The sequence below is a fragment of the Ambystoma mexicanum genome, chromosome 5p (genome assembly GCF_040938575.1).
Source record: "Ambystoma mexicanum isolate Mex_15411 chromosome 5p, UKY_AmexF1_1, whole genome shotgun sequence".
NCBI lineage: Eukaryota > Metazoa > Chordata > Amphibia > Caudata > Ambystomatidae > Ambystoma > Ambystoma mexicanum.
Window position 1 is genome coordinate 250,479,851 of NC_090930.1, and position 22,820 is coordinate 250,502,670.

The 22,820-nt window shown below is 49.1% G+C and overlaps 1 protein-coding gene across 2 annotated transcripts in view; it reads left to right on the forward strand.

Annotated features, from left to right (window-relative positions):
- THOC2 (THO complex subunit 2) overlaps window positions 1–22,820 on the forward strand; it is a 2,257,836-nt gene that overhangs the window by 295,051 nt on the left and 1,939,965 nt on the right. For both annotated transcript variants that reach the window (XM_069612670.1, XM_069612671.1), the window contains exon 7: window positions 2,036–2,169. In XM_069612670.1, coding sequence (XP_069468771.1) covers window positions 2,036–2,169 — 134 coding nt within the window. The remainder of the gene's footprint in view (window positions 1–2,035; window positions 2,170–22,820) is intronic.

The following is a 22,820-nucleotide window of genomic DNA, read 5'->3' on the forward strand; positions in this document are numbered from 1 at the left end:
ATCACCCAATTTCCATTACTCCCTTTCTGGGCAAACTCCTGGTAAAGCTGGCCATCACTCAGCTTAACCTTCATTCCGATTCTGTTGGCTGTCTCAATGACGACCAGTCTGGTTTCAGAGCTGCCAGAAGCATGGAAACTGCTCTCTTGAACATCCGTAAAGATCTGCTCCCCAACCTTGACTCTAACATTCCCTCTGTCCTCATCCTACTCAATCTCTCTTCTGCCTTGGACATGGTCAACCATGCCATCCTGCTCAACCGTCTCCGTGAGAACCTGGGTATCACTGATCAGGCTCTGGCCTCGCTGACCTCTTTCCTCTCTTTCCTCTCTGATCGACCCTCCCAGGTCCAACTTGGGTCCTTCCTATCATCTAGCTCGCTCTCTACCTGTTTTGTTCCCCAGGGGTCTAACCTCTCGCCCTGGCTTTTCAATCAATACCTGGCAACTCTCGCCCACTGCATTGCTATTTTTTGCTCAAATTTCCAGTGCTACGCTGATGACACTCAATTCATTTTCATGCTGCCCTCGGCTGCTCTGTCTCATCTCTGATTGCCTAACTGTGATTCAAGATTGGTGTACCGCCAATGATCTTTGTCTAACTGCCAGAAATCTCCATTGGCTCCCAGTGGATGCATTGTCCACAAGGCTTTCTGGGGCCTGGGTTCAAAATACCTTCATCTATCCCTCCGCAAATACCTCCCCTCTCGAGCTCTTTGCTCCTCTACCTCCCTCGGGGTCAGTCGTTTTTCAAAGAAATGAGCTGGGGGTAGATCTGTCCCCTGGAACAGCCTCCCTGCCACTCTAAAACTTGAGGAGAACCATCTCCGGTTCCGGAAGCACCTCAAGACCTTCCTCTTTGCTTCTGCCTTTGCTTCCCCTCTCCCCTGCTGATCTGTTTTCTATTGGCACCGTGCACCTGGCCACTCGCTGTCCTCCGGGCCCAGCTACCTGCTTACCCTGCCACCCTCCTGCACTGCCTCCAGGCCACCCTTTCCACTGGGGTCTGTATCTGTACCCATACAGCCCCCTCTTTTTTTATTCCTGCACTTATTGACCTACCCCGTCTGCTGCCTTAAACCCTGCACTTGCCATTTGTGCGCTGCACTACCACTGTTGATTTATTTATTTTTCATCTGTTTCTCCTTTGCTCTGCACTTTCCACTTCTCCCCCCCCTTCCATGCACTTTTCCCCTCTCCCATGCACTGGGCTTTCTCATTGTCACTGGGCATAGTAAGATCGTTGTTTTGTTCTTCCCTGTTCCCCTCCCTTGCCACGCTCTGAAACTCTCGTGTACGATAGAAATAACATTTCAAGAGGGGGAGTTGTCTTAACTACTTAGTGTTTTTTAACTACGGTATGCCCTATTATGTTTAATCTCTTTACTTATTTTCCTCTATGTATAGGTTTCAGTACACCAACTTGGAGTGTTTTTGTGGTGACTACCGGTAATAATTGTACCTTACTGCTCGCCTTTGCCTGAAGTTGAGCCTGAATTCTCTGCTAGGTTTACCGTAAGAGTTTTGGCTTACCTTTCTGGTGACTCAGTTATACCATTAAGTTAAATGGTTACACTTCCATCACCAGAGGGTTGTTCAAAAATCCCCCAAAGTTTTAGACACCCAAATGTACCTTATCTAGTGCTTAGGCTCCACACATTGAGGGTACCAAGACCAACCGTAGCCAACAATGTGTACACATTCTACTTAAGAACAGACTACACAACACACACAAAGAAAATCTACGAAAAGAGATGCAGTGGGGGTGATGGACTATAGAGGCGGGTTCAGCTATACTGTTTTAAGATTGCTAATTATTCCTGGCTATAGAAAGTCTGCAACACTATGCTCGCAATTGCATGAACACAGGAAGTCGGTTATAGTTGAACAGTTGGTTGATGCTGTGGTATACAGCCACACTAACCTCTGATCAGCAAATGGAATTACCTAAAATAATTGTGACGTTAATTTGGTGTTTTCAGCTACAGTTGTAAATTCATCCTTTTTTAAACATGTCTCTGATTCTCTAATTGCAGTTATAAGCAGCAGAAGTTTAATCTTTTAAGGGAAGAAAATGAAGGCTATGCAAAGCTGATAGCTGAACTTGGACAAGATATATCTGGAAGCATAACCAGTGTACTAATCTTAGAAAATATAAAGTCTTTGATAGGTAAGTGCAAATGAAATCTTCAATGATCACAATCGACTGTGTAAACTCTTTTCACATACAGTTCTTAAATAATCTTAACATTTTATGATTTTGACTGATCTTGGTTTTGCTTTTTGATAATGAAGGAACCCATCTCCTGATCTAGATTGCTGCCTTGTACAGGAGTGATGTGGTACTATCGTCTGTTTTCTTATAGTGAGAGAACTCTTCAAGGATCTACTGAATCTAGAGACTGAATATGAAGTCTTCATTTTTAAGGGTTCCTTGAATTTGAGCAAAATCTTGTTGGTGAATGCGCATGCCTCTTTGAATATTGCTGTTAGGGTATGAGGTCCCCTTTCTCAACTGAGTGAAACAACTGGTATTTTTGCTGGACCATTCTATGTAACTGACCCATTTTTCCCCCAGCAAGACTTCCCTCAAAGCCTTTCAAAGTACTGCAACTGCATTTGTCATGTGTCGCCATGGGAGCCCATAGGACGGTCAGGGTAAAACCTTCTCGCACTGCGCAGTACAAATTGAGATGGATTTTCAGAATCGGCCCTGTACGAAGATTGAGAGACCAGCCTGTTCTGCTAAACAAGAAAAGAGACTAATCTCTAGCCAATCTCTATTGAGGTAGTGTGGCTGAACAGTAAGACCTAGACCTAGGAAGTGTGATAAGTGGTGAAGGGGTTAATTAAGCACCCCTAGAGCACTCTTAATAATTCATGTTTGGCAGAATGGATAAAAAGTCATATATTTATTAGACTTTATTTATTGCATTTATTGACCGCCCAAACCCATAAGTATCAAAACGCTGGTAACTTAAACAGAATATGGTACTTGTAGGGAGACAGGTGGGTGGCACCAAGGGGTGCCCCAAAATCGGGTTAGTTGTACTTGTTGAACAGCCAGGTTTTTAACAGCTTTCTGAAGATGAGGCAGGAAGCCTGCTTTTGGATATGGAGAGGTAGGGCATTCCATAGGGTGGAGGGTAATGACCATGAAGCAGTTGCCCCCAGCTCTTTTGTGGATGCATGTGTGTGTTAGGGAGAGAATCTTAAAATTGATGCATGCTTTGATGGGCAACAAGTTGGCGTCGCGTCTGGCATAAGAGATGTGGTCTGAGCTTTTGAGGCCCCAAACAGCCTGGAGGGCATTGTTTTGGATCAGCTGGAGTTTGAACAGATTTATAGAGGTGTCTGCCAGGATGGCAATGCAGTAGTCTAGTTTGCTAGGAATTTTCTGCTGAGGTTGTGTCTAGTTATGTATGCCGCTGAGGAGGGCTTTGACGTGTTTGTGCATAGATAATTCTGTTTCTGAATTTTGTTAATCTGCTTAGAATCACATGCTGTGCATAGGTCCGACATCCAGTGGTCACTGCGGAGTATTGCATTTTGTTTTTCGTAGTCGAAAAGGGGACGTCGACAAGGCGTGTCTGTAACACTATCCCTATAGTGACGTCCGTTGTACCTACAATCCCTCACGCGTCGAGGTCCCTCAGATTGTTTTTTTCCGCCCAGCTACTGGTCGCCTTTACGCGGAGCTCCTCGAGAGACATTGCTGATTTCATCTCCTCGACCTTTGGTCGTTTTCCTATATTAATATAGAACATATCGATCCCTCCCTCGACGCTGTTGTGAAGTTGTCTCCGCCGAGCAAGATCTTCGACGGAGGGGACGAGCGGAGGAGATCCTTCGGCATTGCCGAACACGTGGCCTGGCCTCACAGGCCATATACGGTAGGGAGAGTGGGGGTCATGGGACATCTCTGGTTCTCCAGCATGGGGTCTGGCATGGATTCACATGCTCATGAATATTCCCCGTCATCAGGCTGGGAATCCTCGGTAAAGAAAAAACCAGTATCAGTTTCGTTTCTGATCTGTCTTTCGTAGTAGTAACCAATCACTGGTCTCTGCGTCATACTGACCACAGCCAATGACTGCCCTCTACCTAAGCACCGCCTCTGGCAGCCATCTTCAGATTTTTACCGCACGTTCATGTGTTGGGATCCTCGTGCTATTGCTCTCGAGCGTTAGTGCTATTTTTTTCACGTTTTTTCGCAAAAACTTCGTTTTTCCGGTCAAAAGAGCCTCAAGCTCCACCGACTCTCCATCCGATCAATGGGGACCCGTGTCGGATTCGTCTGCGCGCCTCAAGGGTGAAGATTTCGTCGAGCTACGCTTTTGGAGGACTCCAGAAGTTTCTCAGGCCCGGTCATGGCCCAGGAGAAGGGAAGCTCGACGCCCGGAAAGCTGTTCAGGGTCTGCCCTGGATGCCAGCTGCAGAACGTCTTCAAGGAGGACGAACATTCTTTTTGTCTTTACTGCCTACATGAGGACAAGACGCACGTGGAGAAGGACTGTGCGTTTTGCGGCAACATGTCGGAGCGCCATCAACGTCTCGCCAACTGGCTAGAAGGGAAGAGCTCGTCCGGCGAGAAGAAGAGGAAGAAATCCGAGCGGTCTTCTAAGCACTTTGAGGACGCCCCGGCGACGGGGGTCCAACATAAGGCCAAGCACCGCGAGTCCGCTGGCACCGGGAGCGCCGAACGGTCGGGCTCTACGGGCGCCAGGCTGGGCGCACCCTCCCCGGCACCATCAACCACGAGCCAACGCTCTGGGTCGGGTAAGAGGAAGGCCGAGCACCCGGCGAGGCTCCTAGAGAGGCCCCGGTCGAGCTCGGAGGGGGAGCGAGGCACTGTCCCCCCCCCCCCCTCAAGGATAAGGCGGTGAGCGCACCGAAGGTGGTGAAGGCCTTAATCCATCCGGCCAAGCCCTCTATCGAGTCTGTCGCGGCGGCCCTGGCTCAGCCTGTGGAGGCTACACCAGTGGTGGCGACCTCGGCTATGGAGAGGACACCCTTTAGGTTTTGCCCGCTTTGCAAGGGCAAGTTTACTTGGAAGGACAAGCATTCACGGTGTAACCGCTGCTTGCCCCTCGATCACAAAGAGGAAGGTTGCACGGCTTGTCGGCTTCTTAAGCCAAAGACTCTAAAAGACCATAGGGTCAAGAGGTGGGCGGCCTACGTTATGTCGAAGGCCGACGCTTCACCCACCGTTGCTACCACCGACAGTGACGAGGAACGTGATAACACGACCTCCACTACGGAAGTCGAAAACCCCCCTAAAGAGCGCACACGCGCTTCGTCGTCTGTCCCCGGCCCCGACGGGCTCGGCCCACGCCCTGCTTATGGGGATGAACACCCCGGCGACATTGACGCACACAAGACCACACATAAGCACACAACCCATGGCTCTTCTTCGTCGAAGGCGAAGAGAGCATCAGCGCCCAAGGAGACGCAGGTTCCACCGGCGGCCTCCTCGGACCGTTCGGGTTCGAAGCCCCTCTCGCAACCGCAGCCGCGACCAGCGACTGGGCTTTCGGCAAATAAGGGCGCCGCCCCCAAATCATCGGCCGGCGCGCATCAGCAGAAAGCGCATGCCGCCGTAGAGTGATCGACACCCATAAAGTCGAAACCACAGCCCTCCGCTGACAAACGAGTCGCTGAGAGCTTGGCGAGGATCGTGGTAGCCGACACCCACAAGCGTACGCCGAAAGACACGTCGAGCGCTACGCAAAGGTCGAAAGACACGCCGAAAAAGCCCGAAGAAAGGCAGGGACTACCCCCTTCAGTCGAGGGGACCCCCAACACACCTGAAGGCTTTTCGGAGGGCGACGGGACACTTTCCTCGACGTTGTGGGAGAGGTCGAGCCGTTTTCAGCTACAAGACACTATTTTTTCCCCCGCTAGACCGCTCAGGGGTGCCCTAGAACCCTCCCAGTCTCTAGAGAATAAGAGAAGGGCCTCAGGAGGACCCCAGGGCCAAAATTCCGAGACGATTCAATCCCCACCAGGACACAGCCTCAGACTTCCATAGTGTGTATGACCTCACTGGGGAAGAACATTACTTTGAGGAAGAGGATGATTTTATGGACGATGAGGGACGGAACCAGGAGGAAGGTCTGGAAGACAGCCCAGACTTGGTAGGAGAAGGCTTCGGAGAAAATCCAGAAGAAGGACCTTCTCACCCCTGGCAATCCCCATCAATATATTCCGACACTGATGTCCTGAACCTAAATCCTCCTGACAATTCACCTATTAGAAACACGTCTCCCATTGACGATCAGCCCACATTCAATGCCCTGTTGCGCAGAGCAGCAGCACATTTCGAACTGGACACTGGGGAGCTCTCTCCTGAATTAGACTTTGTGGAAAGGGTAATTAAGGAAAAACCCCCGGTCAGTCAGACCATTCCCCTCCTCGCTTCGGTGAAGAGAAGAATCATCCCGTCGCTGTCCACACCCGCACTAATCAGAGGGGTCAATCCTAGAATTGAAAAACTTTTCACTCCTTCACCCTCAGACCCGCTGTACATCAGGGGACATTCCATTCCGGATTCCCTGGTAGTAACCAATACAAGAAAGAGGGCAGGGGTACCACTTTCCACCAGTGAGGCACCACCTGACAAGGAGGGCAAGCGGTTATATGCCCTTGCAAAAAGAGTTACATCCTCAGCTGCCTTTTCGGCAAGAATTGCGAACAACAATTCTTTGCTCGCGAGCTATGCGGACGCGCAGTGGGCCAAACTGCGCAAAGACGCCGAAGAAGCGCCGGAACCACTACGTACACGCCTGCTTACAACTATTGGCGAAGGAACCCAGGTCAACCAGAGCATTGTAAAGAACTCTCTGGATGCTGCAGAAACAGCGGGACGTTCCCTAGTTCAGGGAATACTCCTAAAACGCCACGTATGGCTGCGCAACTCAGGGTTCAAACCGGAGACACAGGCGTCTTTAATAAATAAACCTGTTGAAGACTCAAACCTCTTCGGGAAAGCGGTGGATGAGTCTCTGGAGATGGCTAAAAAAGAGTTCGATACTATCAAAACTCTTGACCAGATCTCTAAGCCCTCTACCAGGCGCGGCTATGGCAACAAACGCTTTTTTCGTGGCCAACGACAACAACAAAACCAGCAGCAACAGTACCCTGCCACCAATTTCCAGACCAATAGTGGGCAGTACAGCCAAAGAGGCCAGCGCCGGGGCAAAGGAAGAGGCCGGGGTTCCACCCCCAGAAGCTCCCAAGCCCCCAACAACACCAAGTGACGCGAAGATTCGCGTCCCCTCCCATGCAACACCGGTCGGGGCCGGATAACATCCTTTCTTCCAGCATGGGAGGGTATAACGTCAGACCGCTGGGTACTTTCCACCATAGCCCACGGATACTGCATCGAATTCAACAGTTCCCCAACATACAAACCCCCGAGGGGACGACGCATGACACCGGAACATCTTGCCATCCTTCTCCAAGAAGTACAACAACTGCTGGAAAAAGGAGCCATAGAGGTCGTGCCTCTATCTCAGGTAACGAAAGGTATTTATTCGGTGTACTTCCTTGTACCCAAAAAGGATCTAACCATGCGCCGTGTATTAGATCTGCGCCCAGCGAACAAGTTTATCAAACCCCAAAAGTTTCGTATGGTGACCTTACAGGAAGTGATACCACTGCTTTCACAGGGAGATTACATGACAACATTTGACATGAAAGATGGATACTTTCATATTTTAATGTTGCCAGCGCACAGAAAATACCTCAGGTTCATGATAGAGGGCAAACACTACCAGTTCAGAGTACTACCCTTCGGCATAGCATCAGCACCAAGGGTATTCACGAAGGTGCTGGCAGTGGCAGCGGCCCACCTGCGCAGGTTGTCCATCCCAGTTTACCCTTACCTCGACGACTGGCTCATAACAGGGGATTTTTACGAAACATGCTTCACCAATACCCAAAAGACTGTAGACCTCTTGTTCCAGTTGGGCTTCTCCATCAATGAAATGAAGTCCAGCCTAGACCCCAGCCAAATCAAACAATTCCTAGGGGCTCTAATTCAAACAAAGGACGGCCTCGTCTTCCCCTCCAAAGAGAGGGTCCAAAACATGCTGTTTCAGATCCCTCAATTTGTGACCGGTCGAGAGGTGACGGTACGCAAAGCAATGTGCGTGCTAGGCATGATGGCGTCGTGTATTTATTTGGTACCTCACGCGCGCCTGCGCCCAATGCAAGAGTGGCTCAACAGCCAGTGGTGTCAGGCCAGCGGACTATGGGACGATCTAGTGGTGGTCTCGCAGGCCTTAGTTCTCTCGCTACGGTGGTGGACAAAGGAAAACCTGGGAAAAGGGAAACCCTTTGCCACACCCGCGGCGGTAGCCACTCTAACCACAGACGCATCCCTCACAGGATGGGGGCTCACCTATCCCATCAGACGGCTCACGGAGTGCGGACTCCGAACGTAGCATCCAAACACATCAATCTTCTGGAGCTACTAGCGGTGTTCAAGGCGCTAAAAGCCTTCCAGGAACACCTACGAGGCAGGACAGTGATGGTCCTTACAGACAGCACCACAGCCATGTATTACATCAACAAGCAGGGGGGAACCCACTCTCCAGGACTGTCCAAACTGGCCCAAAATATATGGAAGTGGGCTCTCAAACAGAATATGTTCCTCCTGTCACAACATGTACCAGGGGAACTCAATCTGCTGGCAGACAAACTCAGCAGAGATTTCCCCCTGCCCGAAGAGTACGAATGGCGACTGCACGAAAACATCGTCTTCGATGTCTTCACACAATGGGGATTCCCAGAAATAGACCTATTCGCAACCCTGGAGAACTCACAATGCCTAAATTACGCCTCCAGGTACCCCCAGAACCAATCCAAGGGGAACGGTCTGTCGATACAATGGTCAGGGAAATTTGTTTACGCTTTTCCCCCGACTCCCCTTCTCAACAAGGTGGTGCACAAGATGCACCAGGAACAAGTAACCATGATACTGGTGGCCCCAATGTGGGCCCGACAGCCATGGTTCGCTCACTTGATGGAGATGTCTCTATCCCCCAGTGAAACTCCCCTGCCCGTACAACATGCTGTCACAAGACAAGGGCAGGACCCTACATCCATGCCCCCAGAACATGAACTTAGCAGCTTGGCTCCTGAGATCATAGAATTCGGACATCTACAGCTCCCGCAGAGATGCATGGACATCCTCAGGGAAGCCAGAAAACCTAACACTCGCCACTGCTATTCTAGCAAATGGAAGAGGTTTGTCATCTGGTGCAGGGGTAAGAGCATCAACCCAATTGAATGCTCTCCCACACATATTGTTCTATACCTGACCCACCTATTGGATTCAGGTCTAGTGTTCAATTCCATTAAAGTCCACCTAGCGGCACTTTCTGCATACACCACTTCCCAACTCAAGGTGTCGTGGTGGAAGATCCCTGTTATAAAGGCCTTCATGGAGGGAGTAAAGAGAATACACCCCCCGATAGCTCACCCAGCTCCCGGATGGGACCTTAATGTGGTACTTACCAGACTCATGGGCTCACCATTCGAACCCATGCACAAAGCATCTCTTAAACACCTCACTATTAAGACTGCTTTTTTAATAGCTATCACCTCCATCAAGAGAGTAAGTGAACTTCAGGCTCTTTCTGTTCTAGACCCCTTTGTTACAATTCACAGAGATAAGGTGGTTCTACGCACTCACCCAAGGTTTGCTCCGAAATTCATCTCAAAATTCCACGTAAACCAGTCTATAGAACTACCAGCGTTCTTTCAAAATCCTTCCAACTTGGGAGAAAGGAATCTGCACACACTAGATGTGCGCAGAGCGGTCATGTTCTACATGGAAAGAACCAGACCACTGAGGAAGACTAATCAGTTCTTCGTCTCGGTGGCAGCAGGAAGAGAAGGGGATGCAGTTTCAAAGTCCACTATTTCTAGATGGATTGTTCAATGCATCACTCTCTGCTATACTCTTGCTAAGAGAGAACTGCCCTTTAGGCCAAGAGCACATTCTACTCGAGGCACGGGGCGTCCATAGCATTCATTGCAAATGTTCCCCTTGAGTCCATCTGCAAAGCGGCTACCTGGAGTTCTGTTCACACCTTTACAAAACACTACTGTCTAGATGCACACTCTAGATATGACTCCCAGGTGGGACAGGCAGTATTAAGACATCTTTTCTCTACTGTTCCTTCTCATAACCCACCGCCAACCCCGGGTACTGCTCGCTAGTCTATGCACAGCATGTGATTCTAAGCAGATTAACGAACATCAGAAGACAATGCATTACTTACCGTAAAAGCATTTCTGATGGTTGTATCTGATTAGGTTCACATGCGCCCACCCTTCCTCCCCGCTCGGATGGAAGGAACATAGACTTCCTTTTATATCTCTTTTCTGTACTCACTCACGTCTAGAAGGCTCCCTCAGGGCAGAAAAATACAAACAGAGGGACCTCGACGCGTGAGGGATTGTGGGTACAACGCACGTCACTATAGGGATAGTGTTACAGACACGCCTTGTCGACGTCCCCTTTTCGACTACGAAAATCAAAATGCAATACTCCGCAGTGACCACTGGATGTCGGACCTATGCACAGCATGTGAATCTAAGCAGATACAACCATCAGAAATGCTTTTACGGTAAGTAATGCATTGTCATCTTAGTGAACACCCAATGTTTTCACATGGTTTGAGACGCTGGTAGTGTTTCCGTCAGTGCAGAAGGATGCATTGCGGGGTCTAGATGTTTGAGATGGTACGGGGAGACTACTATGAGGAGCTCGGTTTTGTCTTAATTCAGGCGTAGATGATCTGCCATTCAGGCCTGAATGATGCTGTTGACTTGATTGATGTTTGCAGAGTCAGTTGTGTGGTTAACAGTAAGTGTTAGCTAAATGGGGGTGTCAGCGAAGTTGGTATAGAGGATACCAAGGTTGTTGAGGTGGTCAAACAGGGGTTTGGTGTACATGTACAGAGTGGGTGAAATGCAGGAACCTGGAGGGACACCGTAGGGTACAGGCATGGGGTCGGCAGCTTCCCTGCCTGCGAACACTGTTGATCGCTCGCTGAGAAAGGCTTTGATCCAGCTGGTGGCTTCTCCGCTGAAGTTAAATTTGGTGGTGAGGTGTTGGCACAATATGTTATGATTCATAAGCTCGAAGGCTGCTGAGAGGTCAAGGAGGCGGAGGAGGAAGATGGCTAGTTTGCCAGCATCGCAGATGCCATAGAGATGGATTTTGAGGTTGAGGAGGGCAGCCTCTGTGCTGGGTCTGAAACCTGATTGGGGGGTGCCTAGTAAATTGTTGTATTCTAGGTAGGCTTGGAAGTATGCAGTGCGGTCAAGGATTTTGAGTAGGTATGGGACAGTAGTTAGTGGGGAGGGTGGGATCGTGGTGGGTTTTTTGATTAGAGAGGGTGACTCAGGCTTCCTTGATAGAAGCTGGGACAGAGCTCGTTTGAAAGGAGGCGTTGATGAAATTTGAGATGATGGGTGCCAGGTTGGCACACATTTTAATGATGTGGGCGGGGCAGAGGACACCCTTGCAGTTTTAAGGTGTAAGGTGCTGTATGATGTGGAGGACATCTGTGGGGTAGACTGGGGAGAACTGGAATGCGGGAATGGATGTCAGAGTTCTTGAGGGATGGAGAGGGGGGTGTGTATGGTAGTGAGCAGTGATTTCTTGAGAATGGTTTTGTCTCGCAGTTTGGTGATTTTGTTAGATAGAGCTGCTTGAACAGTAGTGCACCAGGCTTTATCTTTGGGAAAGTTGGTGGTAGGTGGGGCTGGGGCTTCAAGTTCTTTCAAGATTTTGAAGAGCTCTTTGGTGTTTGAGCTGGCTTTGCTAATTCTAGAGTTATAGATAGATGATTTGGTAGTGATGACAGCAACTTTGTATGTTTTAGCTGCAGTGTGAAAGGAGGTTTTTTTTTCTCCAAAGGTGTTGTAAGGCTCACTTGTGTTTGCATAAGGAGATCATTTTGTCGGAGAACCAGTTGTATATGTGCGGTTTCTTTTGGATGGTGGTCTTGAGAGGTGCACGAGTCAAGTGTGTGGAGTATCGGGGGGGTTGTGGGCGGTGAGAATGGAGTCGGGTCATTTTGTGCAGGCAAGGTGACAAGGAAAGATGAGATGGTGTGTTGGGTAAGATTGTAAGCAGTACCCTGTGGGAGACTGCACCAGCCTTGGCCTCCTGGCAATAGTTAACCCAACCTTTGGTATAAGCATGTACTACACAAGTTGGTAGAGTGACTGAGCAGCCAGGCTTATCTCATGAGGGGTCCATGTGAGCTGTATGGTTGTAACCCAAAGTTTTACAGTGACAAGTATTCAAATAAAAACTTGCACTCAATGTTTCGGGATTAAACTATAATGTATTAATTTGTCATGAATAAGCCTTCCTTAGAAGGGAGCAAATATATGTAACACAAAAATATACTTCAAAATACACACAGTTTCTTTAAATCGATAGATATCCCTTTGGGATGGCACACAGATACTTCCTACACCCTGAGGTGACTTAACACCTTAACTGCCATGGATTTTCACACCCAGTGCCAAAGCCTTTTTTTGGCGATTTCGGTATGTCACCGTTGAATGCCTTGTAACTTCTTTGTTACATGAGATCTCGGCCAAATTTGGCCCCTTTTTTCCCCACATGTAGGCGGTCGTAACGCCACCAAGGAATCCTAGTTTGCTGTAGTGGGGGGGAGAGAAAATAACCAAAAAGGAGAACATTTTGGTTTTTTTCCAAAAATGCCCATAAAATGATGTGCAAAGAAGCCTGTGATTTTTCTTTTTCTTGTAAGTGCTAGGAACAAATGGTTTGCTGCGCTGAATTCCCCATTTTCAAGGCTTTCAAGAACAGGTTGAGTGGAAACCAAAAATACAAATTTTGATCTGGTTACCCACCGTTTTGTGAGGTAGGTGATTTTGGCCTTTTCCCAAATTGACCTGCGTGGACGCAATGGAAGAAAATGGTAGGAAAGCTGAATGGAAGGACAGAAAGGCATACATTTCTGAAAAGTAGACAAAATTCCAAGTTGAGGAAGGGGTGAATTGCGCAGGTCATGCAACAACTATGTAGGGAAACATTACAAAGTTTGGGGACAAATCGTGAAAATGAACCATACAGCTCCAGGAAAGTCGAATGTAATGTCCCTGGCCTTGGGCGGCTGTCTCCCATGAGGGTTGACCATCCTGAAGTGCAGCGCCAGTCCCAGGGAGCCTCTGCAGGGTCCCCATCCTTTCCCAGAGCAGAGAAGCCCTAACGCAACCCAGCCTGAGCTCCAGGGCGGTACGGGGGTCATATCCCTGGCCTTGGCCGGCTGACTCCCTTTGTGCGTTGAGCGTCCCCAAGCCCAGTGGTGGTTCCCGGGAGGCCCGGGACATTCCCTGTCCTTTCCCGGGAGGGAGAAGCTGTAACGCAGGCCAGCCAGCATACCAGGATGGTTGGGGATCACATACTTGGCCTTGGGCACCCGTTTCTCATGTGGGTTGACCATCCCCAAGTGGAGCGGCAGTCCCAGGGAGCGCCAGCAAGATCCCCTATTCCTTCCCTTGAGGTGGCATGTGTAACTCAGCACAGCCAGAGGTGCAGCCAGGACTTGCAGACGGTCAACCCACATAGGAGACCGCTCCCAAGGAAACACCAATGTGCTGCTGGAATGGGGGGGGCAATTTGTGGCCTGCCCCTGTAATTGTCGCAGCCCACCAAAATATCTCCCCAGACGGCCCTCCCCGCCCCACACCACCAACAATCCATCCCCAGTCTCACCCACCCCACTGACAATGGGCCCTAATCGTAGAATAATAAACAGTACTCTCATAACGTTGCAGCTGCTTGTGTAGAAAAAGCTGTGAATGATACAAAAAACATTTGTTACCTACGGTCATCCCAGCAACAACAAATCATAACTGCTAATCTCAGATCACGGACCCCCCCTGTCAAGCCTTCCCGGAGGGTCTACTGATCCTCGCCCCCCAGTAAAAACACATTTGCCCCTTCTGAGGGGCAGAAATCTGCCTCCAGGAAGGGCTACAAGAGGTGCCCCCATCCACTTAGGGTGGGGGGTAGAGGGCCCCACTCCCTTTCATAGTAAAGAAAAAAAATAAACCTGGTGGCTTGGCTAGTGGCCCCTGACCCCCACCCATATCTCCTTTTCATTTTGTAATGCTTTTTTTCTGTGCTCACTTCCCTGGGGGCAGATGATAACCCATCTGCCCCCAGGGGTCTCAATACATGCTTTGGGGGCATTGGGGAGAGGGCTTCTTAGATAGTAAGCAGCACCCCCCCCCCCTTTGTATGCATCCCTGGTGGTCCAGTGGCATTCCTGGGTGCAGATTGATTGTTCTGTGCCTGATCTGCGTCCAGTAATGCTTCAAAAAAAGGAGTTGTTGGAAAAAGGAGAGACTCTCCCTTCCACCGACACCTTCCTCGATCGAACGACAAAATAGCCGTTCAGTTAGAGGGGGAGAAAGGTGGAGTCTCGCTTTTCATTTTCACTGCGGCAGTGTCATGATCTCTGCTTCCAAAAGGTCAGGGTTTTCCCAACTCCCTTGGAAGCAGATCCATAACCCAGGTTCCGAGTGCCAACCAGTCCCAATTGGGACCTTTTGGACCCAGTCCTGGCGCCAGTGGCACCAGGCTCATAAATATGCCCAGTCCCAGCGCTGGAAGCGCCGGGCTCATAATGCTTGGGTGGACTTACCTTCAGCAGACCATGCTGCTTACTTGCCTGCCAGTTGAACCTCTGATCCTCTTCTGTTTGGAACTACTTTTCCTGTTGGGTGGGGCTGGAGCCACTCCCTAGATTCAGAACACTGGAACTCTTCTGGAAGGCAGGAACTCTTTTCTTACCAGGAACTCTTTTCTTACTTAGGCGTGGCTGTGGAAGGAGACCTCTAAGCACTACAGGAGGCTATTTAAACCACACCCGGTGGATGAATCTTGCTTTGCGTTATTCTGCAACCTCTGCAGCAGAACGCTCATCGTGTCTTCTGCATCCGGTCCTGGGCCTAAGGAAAAAGGCTTACCATCCTGAATCCAGTCTTCAGCAACACCTATAAAGACAAGAAAGAACAGGTTAGCATTCCGGCATCTGAAAGGCAAAGGCTTACCATCCTGAATCCAGTCTTCAGCAACACCTATAAAGACAAGAAAGAACAGGTTAGCATTCCGGCATCTGAAAGGCAAAGGCTTACCTACTCTTCGTGCGCTCCGGAGGTCTTCACACTGCATTCCGGCATCTGAAAGACAAAAGTTTACCAACTCTTTGCACGCTCCGGAGGCCTTCGGCGCTGCATCCCGCATCTGAAAGACAAAACAAGGTGCGTTTAAAGACATTGGGGAACTTTAATACTCACATGCCATTACTCCTTTCCACATCTAATCCAGTGGGTATTCCGGCACCCTGCAGCCGCTCCGAACTCGTACCTGCAAAATAAAAAGACAGTTAGAGCGCATAGTGAAGCAGGCAACAAGCGCTTACTTACGTGCTTCCAGGCGCTTCTATTCATCACACGGGCTCCATCTTCAACTCACTTCAGCCCGTCATCCGCCATCGCCGGAACCCTGCAAAACAAGAGACATCATTACTAAAGACTTTAAAGACATTTGAATGACTCGAAACTTACCGTTCGTGCAGTAAACGACGGACAGCAGTCCCCTGAAGTCAAGAGGCCTGCGCTACCTATCCAGTGAAGAAACTGGTTACAGCACCCTGCCCCGAGGCAGATGGAGAGCTCGGCATTCACTTACCTAAGGTGAGAGCGTTAACCTTTGGGGGTCTACAGGAGAGGAGAAGAGGAAAGAGATAGGGACACCCCAATAACCCCAGTTCATTAACCCCATATTTTCTATCTGCAGACATCTTACTCTACACGTCAGGCATACAGTGCACAGAGGTCCAGCCCAAAGAGCCAACCGGGTGCTACACATCACCTTTGAAGATACGGTAGTCGCCCAGTCAAGACCGGCGCCTCTGCGAGAATCAGGTGAGCGTTACAGGCAGCCCGAAATGGCTGCCGCAGTGAAATTTACTTTGTTTCATGTCAGCGTGCATTATGCACGCCGACGTGCAACTGAAAGAAATACAACCCCCGGGCTGTGAGGAGGAACCTCCCCCTCACATAACTCAGGGGTTGGATTTAAGTTTTGTGCGATCCCTGCTTTGCAGGGATCGCACAAAACAGAGTGCCAGAAAGGACAAGCTATCTCGTTCTTGGCACTAAAGGGGTTAAATAACTAGGACATTGATTTCTGAAGCTTGTTAATCTGCTTAGAATCACATGCTGTGCATATAGTCTGACATCCAGTAGTCACTGCGGAGTATTGCATCTTGTCTTTCGAGAATCGAAAGGGGGCGTCGACATTGGCGTGCCTGTAACACTATCCCTAACGTGACGTGTAGTGTACCCAAAATCCATCACGCGTCGAGGTCCCTCAGATTGTTTTTTCGCCCAGCATACTGGTCGCCTTATGCAGAGCTCGTCCAGAGACCTTGCTAATTGTTCCATCGACCTTTGGTCGAATATATTATTGTTCAAGATCACCCTGACCGTCATTCATATCGACGGCAGTTCCTGATATCCGCCGAAAACTCACCGGACCATGGATGGACGGTGATCCAGTAGGTGTTGCCGACCACGCTGCCGTGCCTTCCAGCCGGCCTACGCAGTAGGGAGAGTGGGGTCGGTGTGGACATTTCTGTAAAATCCTAAGAATGCCTTTCCCTTTCCTTCCTCTTTCCTCTCTGGTCATCGCCCCTTTCCATATCCTCAGCTAGGTAGAGGACTCCCTTAAGGTTTTGCCCCATTTGCAAGGGCAAATTTCCTTGGAGAGAAGCATCCAAGGTGTAACTGTTGCTTGCCCTTCGATCACGATGAAAAAGGTTGTGCGGCTTGCAAGCTCCTCCGTCTGAAGGACGGCGTCGTGGGCGGCCTACGGGATGTCAAAGGCTGGTCGAGGTCATCCTCTGCCACAACCGCAGATTGCGACGAGGGCATCAGTGATGAGCAGGCCTCCGACTTGGAGGTCGTTGACCTTTTGGCGGAGCGCTCCTGCTCTGCGTCTGACCCGCCAGACACGGCTCGGGCACTGCTATGAGGACTGTACACCCTGGTGACAAAGACGAACACTAAACACACAACCCCCGGCCAGTCTTGGACGAAGTCGAAGAGGACCACAGTACCAACGGGCACACCGGAAGTTTCGGCCGTGTCCACAGACCGTCTGGATCAGCAGCCCTCCCACACAGCCGCAGATGTGCCTAGTGACCGGGCACTCTAAATTGAAGGGCGCTACCCCCAATATTCCAAGAACCGTCGAGACGCATTGTAAGAAGGCGTTCACCGACAAGGCCTCGGTTCCGCCAAAGACTATACAACCGCAGGCCCAGGCTACACGTCTCCCTACTGCGGAGGACGTTACCGAAAGCATTGCGAGAATTGTTTCGGCGGACGCTCAGAAGCGTCAGTTAAAGGATTCGCCGACGCCCACGGGAAAGCCCAAGGATTCGTCGAGATTCAAAGATAGGCTAAAGGAAATACCGGAACCTTCCGCCAAGCCTAAGGAGAAGCACAGGGACACACAACCTCTGTCGGTCGCCCGGAAATAGTTTTCGGACAGCGAAGAAGGTATTTTTTCGTCGTTGAAACAAAAATCGTCATTTGGCGTCAGAGGATTGTATACAAGAGCACTTTCCACCTAAACTCCTCTGTGAAAATGTGAGAGTTGTATGGAAAGACTTGACAGGTTTGTAACCCACTCAGAGCAATCCACCCCCCAAAAGACCACGGGAAGAGGGCCGTTTGCCCCCCTGTGGCTAAATTTCAAATACTCTTTGATCCCTCTCAGGAGAAGGATGTGTACACTTACGACCTCACTGAGGAGGCGGTCCCTGCATACCCATACACTCAGGATGATCCCTTCATTGACCCTGAGGATATGCATGACTCCATACAGGGGTGGGGGGGAAAACCCTGATGTGGGTGACCCTCAGTCTTGGCAGTCTCCTAATCCTTCACCAGATCTTGATGCCCTGTGTTTAGATTCCCCCCAGACCACTCCCACTAGACAGTCCTCTCCAACGGACAATCAAATGACGCTCAACACCATGTTGCGCAAAGCAGAAGAAAATTTCAAGATCGCCACCGATGAAGCTATTCCTGAGGCTGACTTTGTAAAGGACATTCTTAAAGAGAAACCGCCGGCCAGCCAGGCTATCCATCTACTAAACTCAATTACGAAGCGACTGGCCCCCTTGTTACTAACACCTGCCATCACAAGAGCCGTTAATCCAAGGATAGAAAAGCTATTTCGGCCTTCCCCCTCTGATCCCCATTACATCAGAGGTCACTCCACTCCAGACTCACTGGTGGTGACCGCTACCAGGAAAAGGGCCGGGGTTCCCCTGTCAACTGGGGAGGCACACCCCTGACAAGGGGTATAAAAAAAAAAACTCTACGCCCTAGGAAAGGGGATCAAGGCTGCAGTGGCTTTTTCTCTACGCGCATCGCAGATAAGTAAACCAAAGTATCCTCAATAACACTTCTTTGGCTCAGGGCACCCTCCTAAAGAGACACACGTGTTTAAGAAACTCTGGGTTCAAGCCAGAAACTTGCGCGTCACTTATTAATAAACCGTTGGAAGAATCCAACCTATTTGGGAGAGCAGTCGATGAAGCTCTCGAGACTGTAAAGAAGGAGCACGACACCCTTAAGACGCTAGAGCAAATCACACAAAAGCCCTCCACAAGACGCATTTCACTTCCCTCTAAACCAGTTCACCATGGGAAATAATTGGTCCTCTCCATAAGGAACCAGCGGATACACCACCCTGTATCCCTAAAGGCGTCAGCGTCGTGCGACAGGAAGGGGTCGGAACTCTACCACCAGAGGCTCCCCAGCTTCAGGTTCAAAATGACCCGAAGATCTGGGTCCCCTCCCATGCCTACCCGGTCGAGGGCCAGCTAACATCGTTCCTTCAGGCATGGGAGGGAGAACTACAGACCATTGACTACTGAAGACCGTGGCACATGGGTACTGTATAGAGTTATGCCAGTCCCCAAAGTTCAGACCACCACGCCCAAGACGACTGACGCCAGACCATCTGCGTATCCTTCTTCAGGAAGTCGAAACTCTACAAGAAAAGGGAGCCATAGAGGTCGTACCTCTTTCACAGGTAAACAAAGGTTTTTATTCGTGTACTTCCTTGTACCCGAAAAGGATCTAATCATGCGCCCTGTATTAGATCTGCACCCAGCGAGCAAATTAAAGCGACAAAAGTTCTGCATGGTCACTCTGCAGGAAGTAATTCTCCTGCTCTTGCTGGGAGATTACATGGCAACACTGGACATGAAAGATGCATACTTTCATATTTCAAGGTTGGCGGCGCACAGAAAATACCTCCCAGATTCATGATACAAAACAAACATCAATTCAAGGTACTACCCTTCGGCATAGCCTCCGCACCAAGGGTATTTATAAAGGTACTAGCAGTGGCAGCAGCACACCTGCGCAGGTAATCCATCCCGGTTTATCCTTAGCTCGGTGACTGGCTCATAACAGGGGGCTCCTACGAAACATGTCTGTCAAATACCCAAGACACTATAGACCTTTATTTAGCCTGGGATTCTCCAACGAGAAGAAATCCAGTTTAGACCCCAGTCAAGTCAAAAAATTCCTAGGGGCTCTAATTCGAACAAAGGACGGCCACATCTTCCCCCTCCAACGAGAGGGTCCAAAACATGCTGTTTCAAATCCATCAATATGTAGCCAGTCGAGAAGTGACGGTACGCAAAGCTATGGGACTGTTAGGAATGATGGCGTTGTGCATTTGTTTGGTTCCTCACTTGCGCTTGCGTCCAATGAGTGGTTCAACATCCAGTGGTGTCAGGCCAGCAGACAATGGGACGATTTAGTGGTTGTCTTGCCGGCCCTCGTTCTCTCGCTGCGGTGGTGGTAGAGGCAGAACCTCCTAAAAGGGAAATCCTTCACCACCCCCGCATCGTGATTGCCAGTTGCTCAATCCAGGTTTCCGTCATCCTGGAGTCCTCTGTCAATTCTTGTAGTATTGCTTTCTCGTTGGTGTCCACCCTTTCCTCAATTTTATTCACGTGCCGCTTTATCTGCTGCTGTGCTGCCACCAGATCTCCTCTCATTATGGTAATTTGTTTCTGGACTGTCAACGATTCTATCCCCAAAGTCACTAAACTATTGTTTGAGCAGTGACTGCATCACGTTCTGGTCTTGACAGTCTTCCAGTTGGAGACCTCCTGGCTCCGTTTGCTCATGGCACAGCAGTGTCCCCTGAGGAGAGCTAATGTCTTTGCTTCACATCTTTGGAAGGTTGCTCTCAGGGGTTTTTCTGGGTCCCTTTGCCGGTGGAGGGTCCTTCCCCTAGACCTGAACATTTCTGCTTGCCGCCTTTCCTCTTAAATATGCCTTCCCTCTCGGATACAAGGCTTCCTTCCAACTGGGTCTTCCTCCCTGCTTCCTTCCATCAGTAAGGGTAAGAGGGTTCGTGTTATATAGTTGAAGTTTTAAGTTGCTATCACGTTACAGAAAAGTTATTTATTTAAATGCTTTGTTGTCAACTTATAGTATCAGTGAATTGTTATCGTAGTATGTCACAGGTGCAATGCACAGTAGCTAAGTTAGGTGAGGAAGCAACATTCTATGTGATTATGATGCACTTGTTTATGTTCATACAAGATTTAAGTGCTGGAGTCAGAGTTACATGGAAGCGGCTTCTCAGCTGGAGGTCCTTGTTTATACTGTTATACTTAAATACCCTGTGCCTTCTCCGTGTGGACTGAAGTGTGTTACTTATCATTGGTGATGAGGATTTGCACTGGCCGAGGACCTCCAGCAGCATGCAGTGCCTGAAGCAGCCACTCCGTTCCGCGGAACGTAGTAGCGGCTGGAAAGTAAGTCCTGTGCCTGCCCGTTCGTTGCGCTTTGTGCCCGTTCCCCTTCTCACCTTTTCGGCGTTGGGTTTACGCGCTTCTGAAACCTCCTGCACGGCCGAAGTTCCCTCCTCCCTCCTTCGAACGGCGTTCTTGCTGCCTGCTTTAAAGAAGATACCGTATATATGCTTATACGCGCACGTGCTAAAATGGGTTTCGCACCATGTGCAAGCTGTCAGTGAAGTGAGCTTTATGCCTATGGGAGGGGGGGTGAAGATTACAAAAGTTTGTGAGGCCAGAAGCTGAACACGGCAGCAGGCAGGGGGGCACAAAGTGGCATATGGAATGTTTTGGGCTGTAAGAGTGCAAGACAATATTTGAGCTGCAAAAGAGGAAAAGTAAATTGAAGCAACAGTGTTAGAAGGACGACATCGGTCAAAAGTAGTTTTGTTAACTGGAGTGTTCCAGAGTAGCCAACCTTTATAGTGTACTTTATAGTTTGCATGAACTCAGCCATTTTATACCGCTAAAAATGTTCAATGTCAAACCTCCACAGCCCTCCCATGTTTATGGCGAGCCCAGGCCCAGCAAAAATCAAATTGGCTCAGTGGAAAAAAGGATTCATGCATAATCTCAAGGCGGTTGGGGGAAATTAATTTTCCTCTGACAGGAAACTTGCTGCGCTGATGCATCATTTGTGATATGAGGGTCAAAGAATTTTTGAAACCCTTCCGCAGTTGGCGAGTGGGGGTGAAGGAGACGAGATTTCTGAACTGGAAAGTGCTTTGGCAAGATTGGATCTTCATTTTAATCCGAAAACTAGTACTGTTCTTGAGAGAGATAATTTCCAGAGAATTCAGGAGCTAGGTGAATCGGTGAAAGAATATATCACAGCTCTTCGACAATTAGAAGCTACTTGCACATTTCAAGGTTCATATGATCATCTTTGTGATCAATTTGACACACTGTAGTGCTGATCACATACGTGAAGAACCGTGGTTAAAGGACGAACCTAGTCTGGATGAGGTGTTAGTTATTGCCCGCAGGGTGGAACATTCTTTGGCATGCATTGCTAAATTAACTAAAAAGGAATTAAATGGGGGCAAAGTCGGATGTAGTGAACGTCAATGAGCAAAAGAAAAAAGGTAAAGGTAAAGAGAAAGAAAAGAGAAGTCGCGGTTACGGCGGCGATAACAAGTCATGGAAACAGAAGAGTGAAGAAAAAGGGGAGAAGGGAGAAAAGGAGGAACCTTTATGCTATCGATGTGCTAGCAATTCTCATTTTGCAGCCTCTTGTTTGTTCAGGGAGGAGAGCGATGTGTAATAAATGCAAAAGACGCAGACATTTTGCAAATTGCTGCAAAAATTAACACAGTGGCCAAAAAAGGGTCCTATATGTGAATGAAGAGGAAGAAAGGAAGTCTTCCAATGCTGAAAACAAATATTAGAAAATGTCATTGTTAACACAATAACAAATGTAGTGGGGGATGAGGGTAATGTTGACAGTGAATGTGAACGCCGGTATGCTGACATTAGAATGAATGGAAGGCAAGTGCGTATGATGGCTGATTCGGGGTCAAAGATTACCTTAATGTCAAAGGATGTTTATGAAAGAGGTGAAGGGTGATATTCGCAATCTGAGCAAACCCGACATTAGTCCATGTGGTTATAACCAAGAACCCACTGAGCTGTTGGGATATAGCATAAATAAGTTTGAATTTAAGAATCGAATGTGTGAAGGAAAAATATATGTTGGTAGGAAAGGTCTCACTTTGTTGGGGTGGAGGGAACAGAAGAAACTTAAGATCAAACTTGACCCCAACACTAGTGAACAAGTTTTGCAAGTTAGTGATTCTATCATAAGCAAACGCCCCAAAGTTTTCAGGAAAGGGATTTGAAAAATTAGAGGTATCCA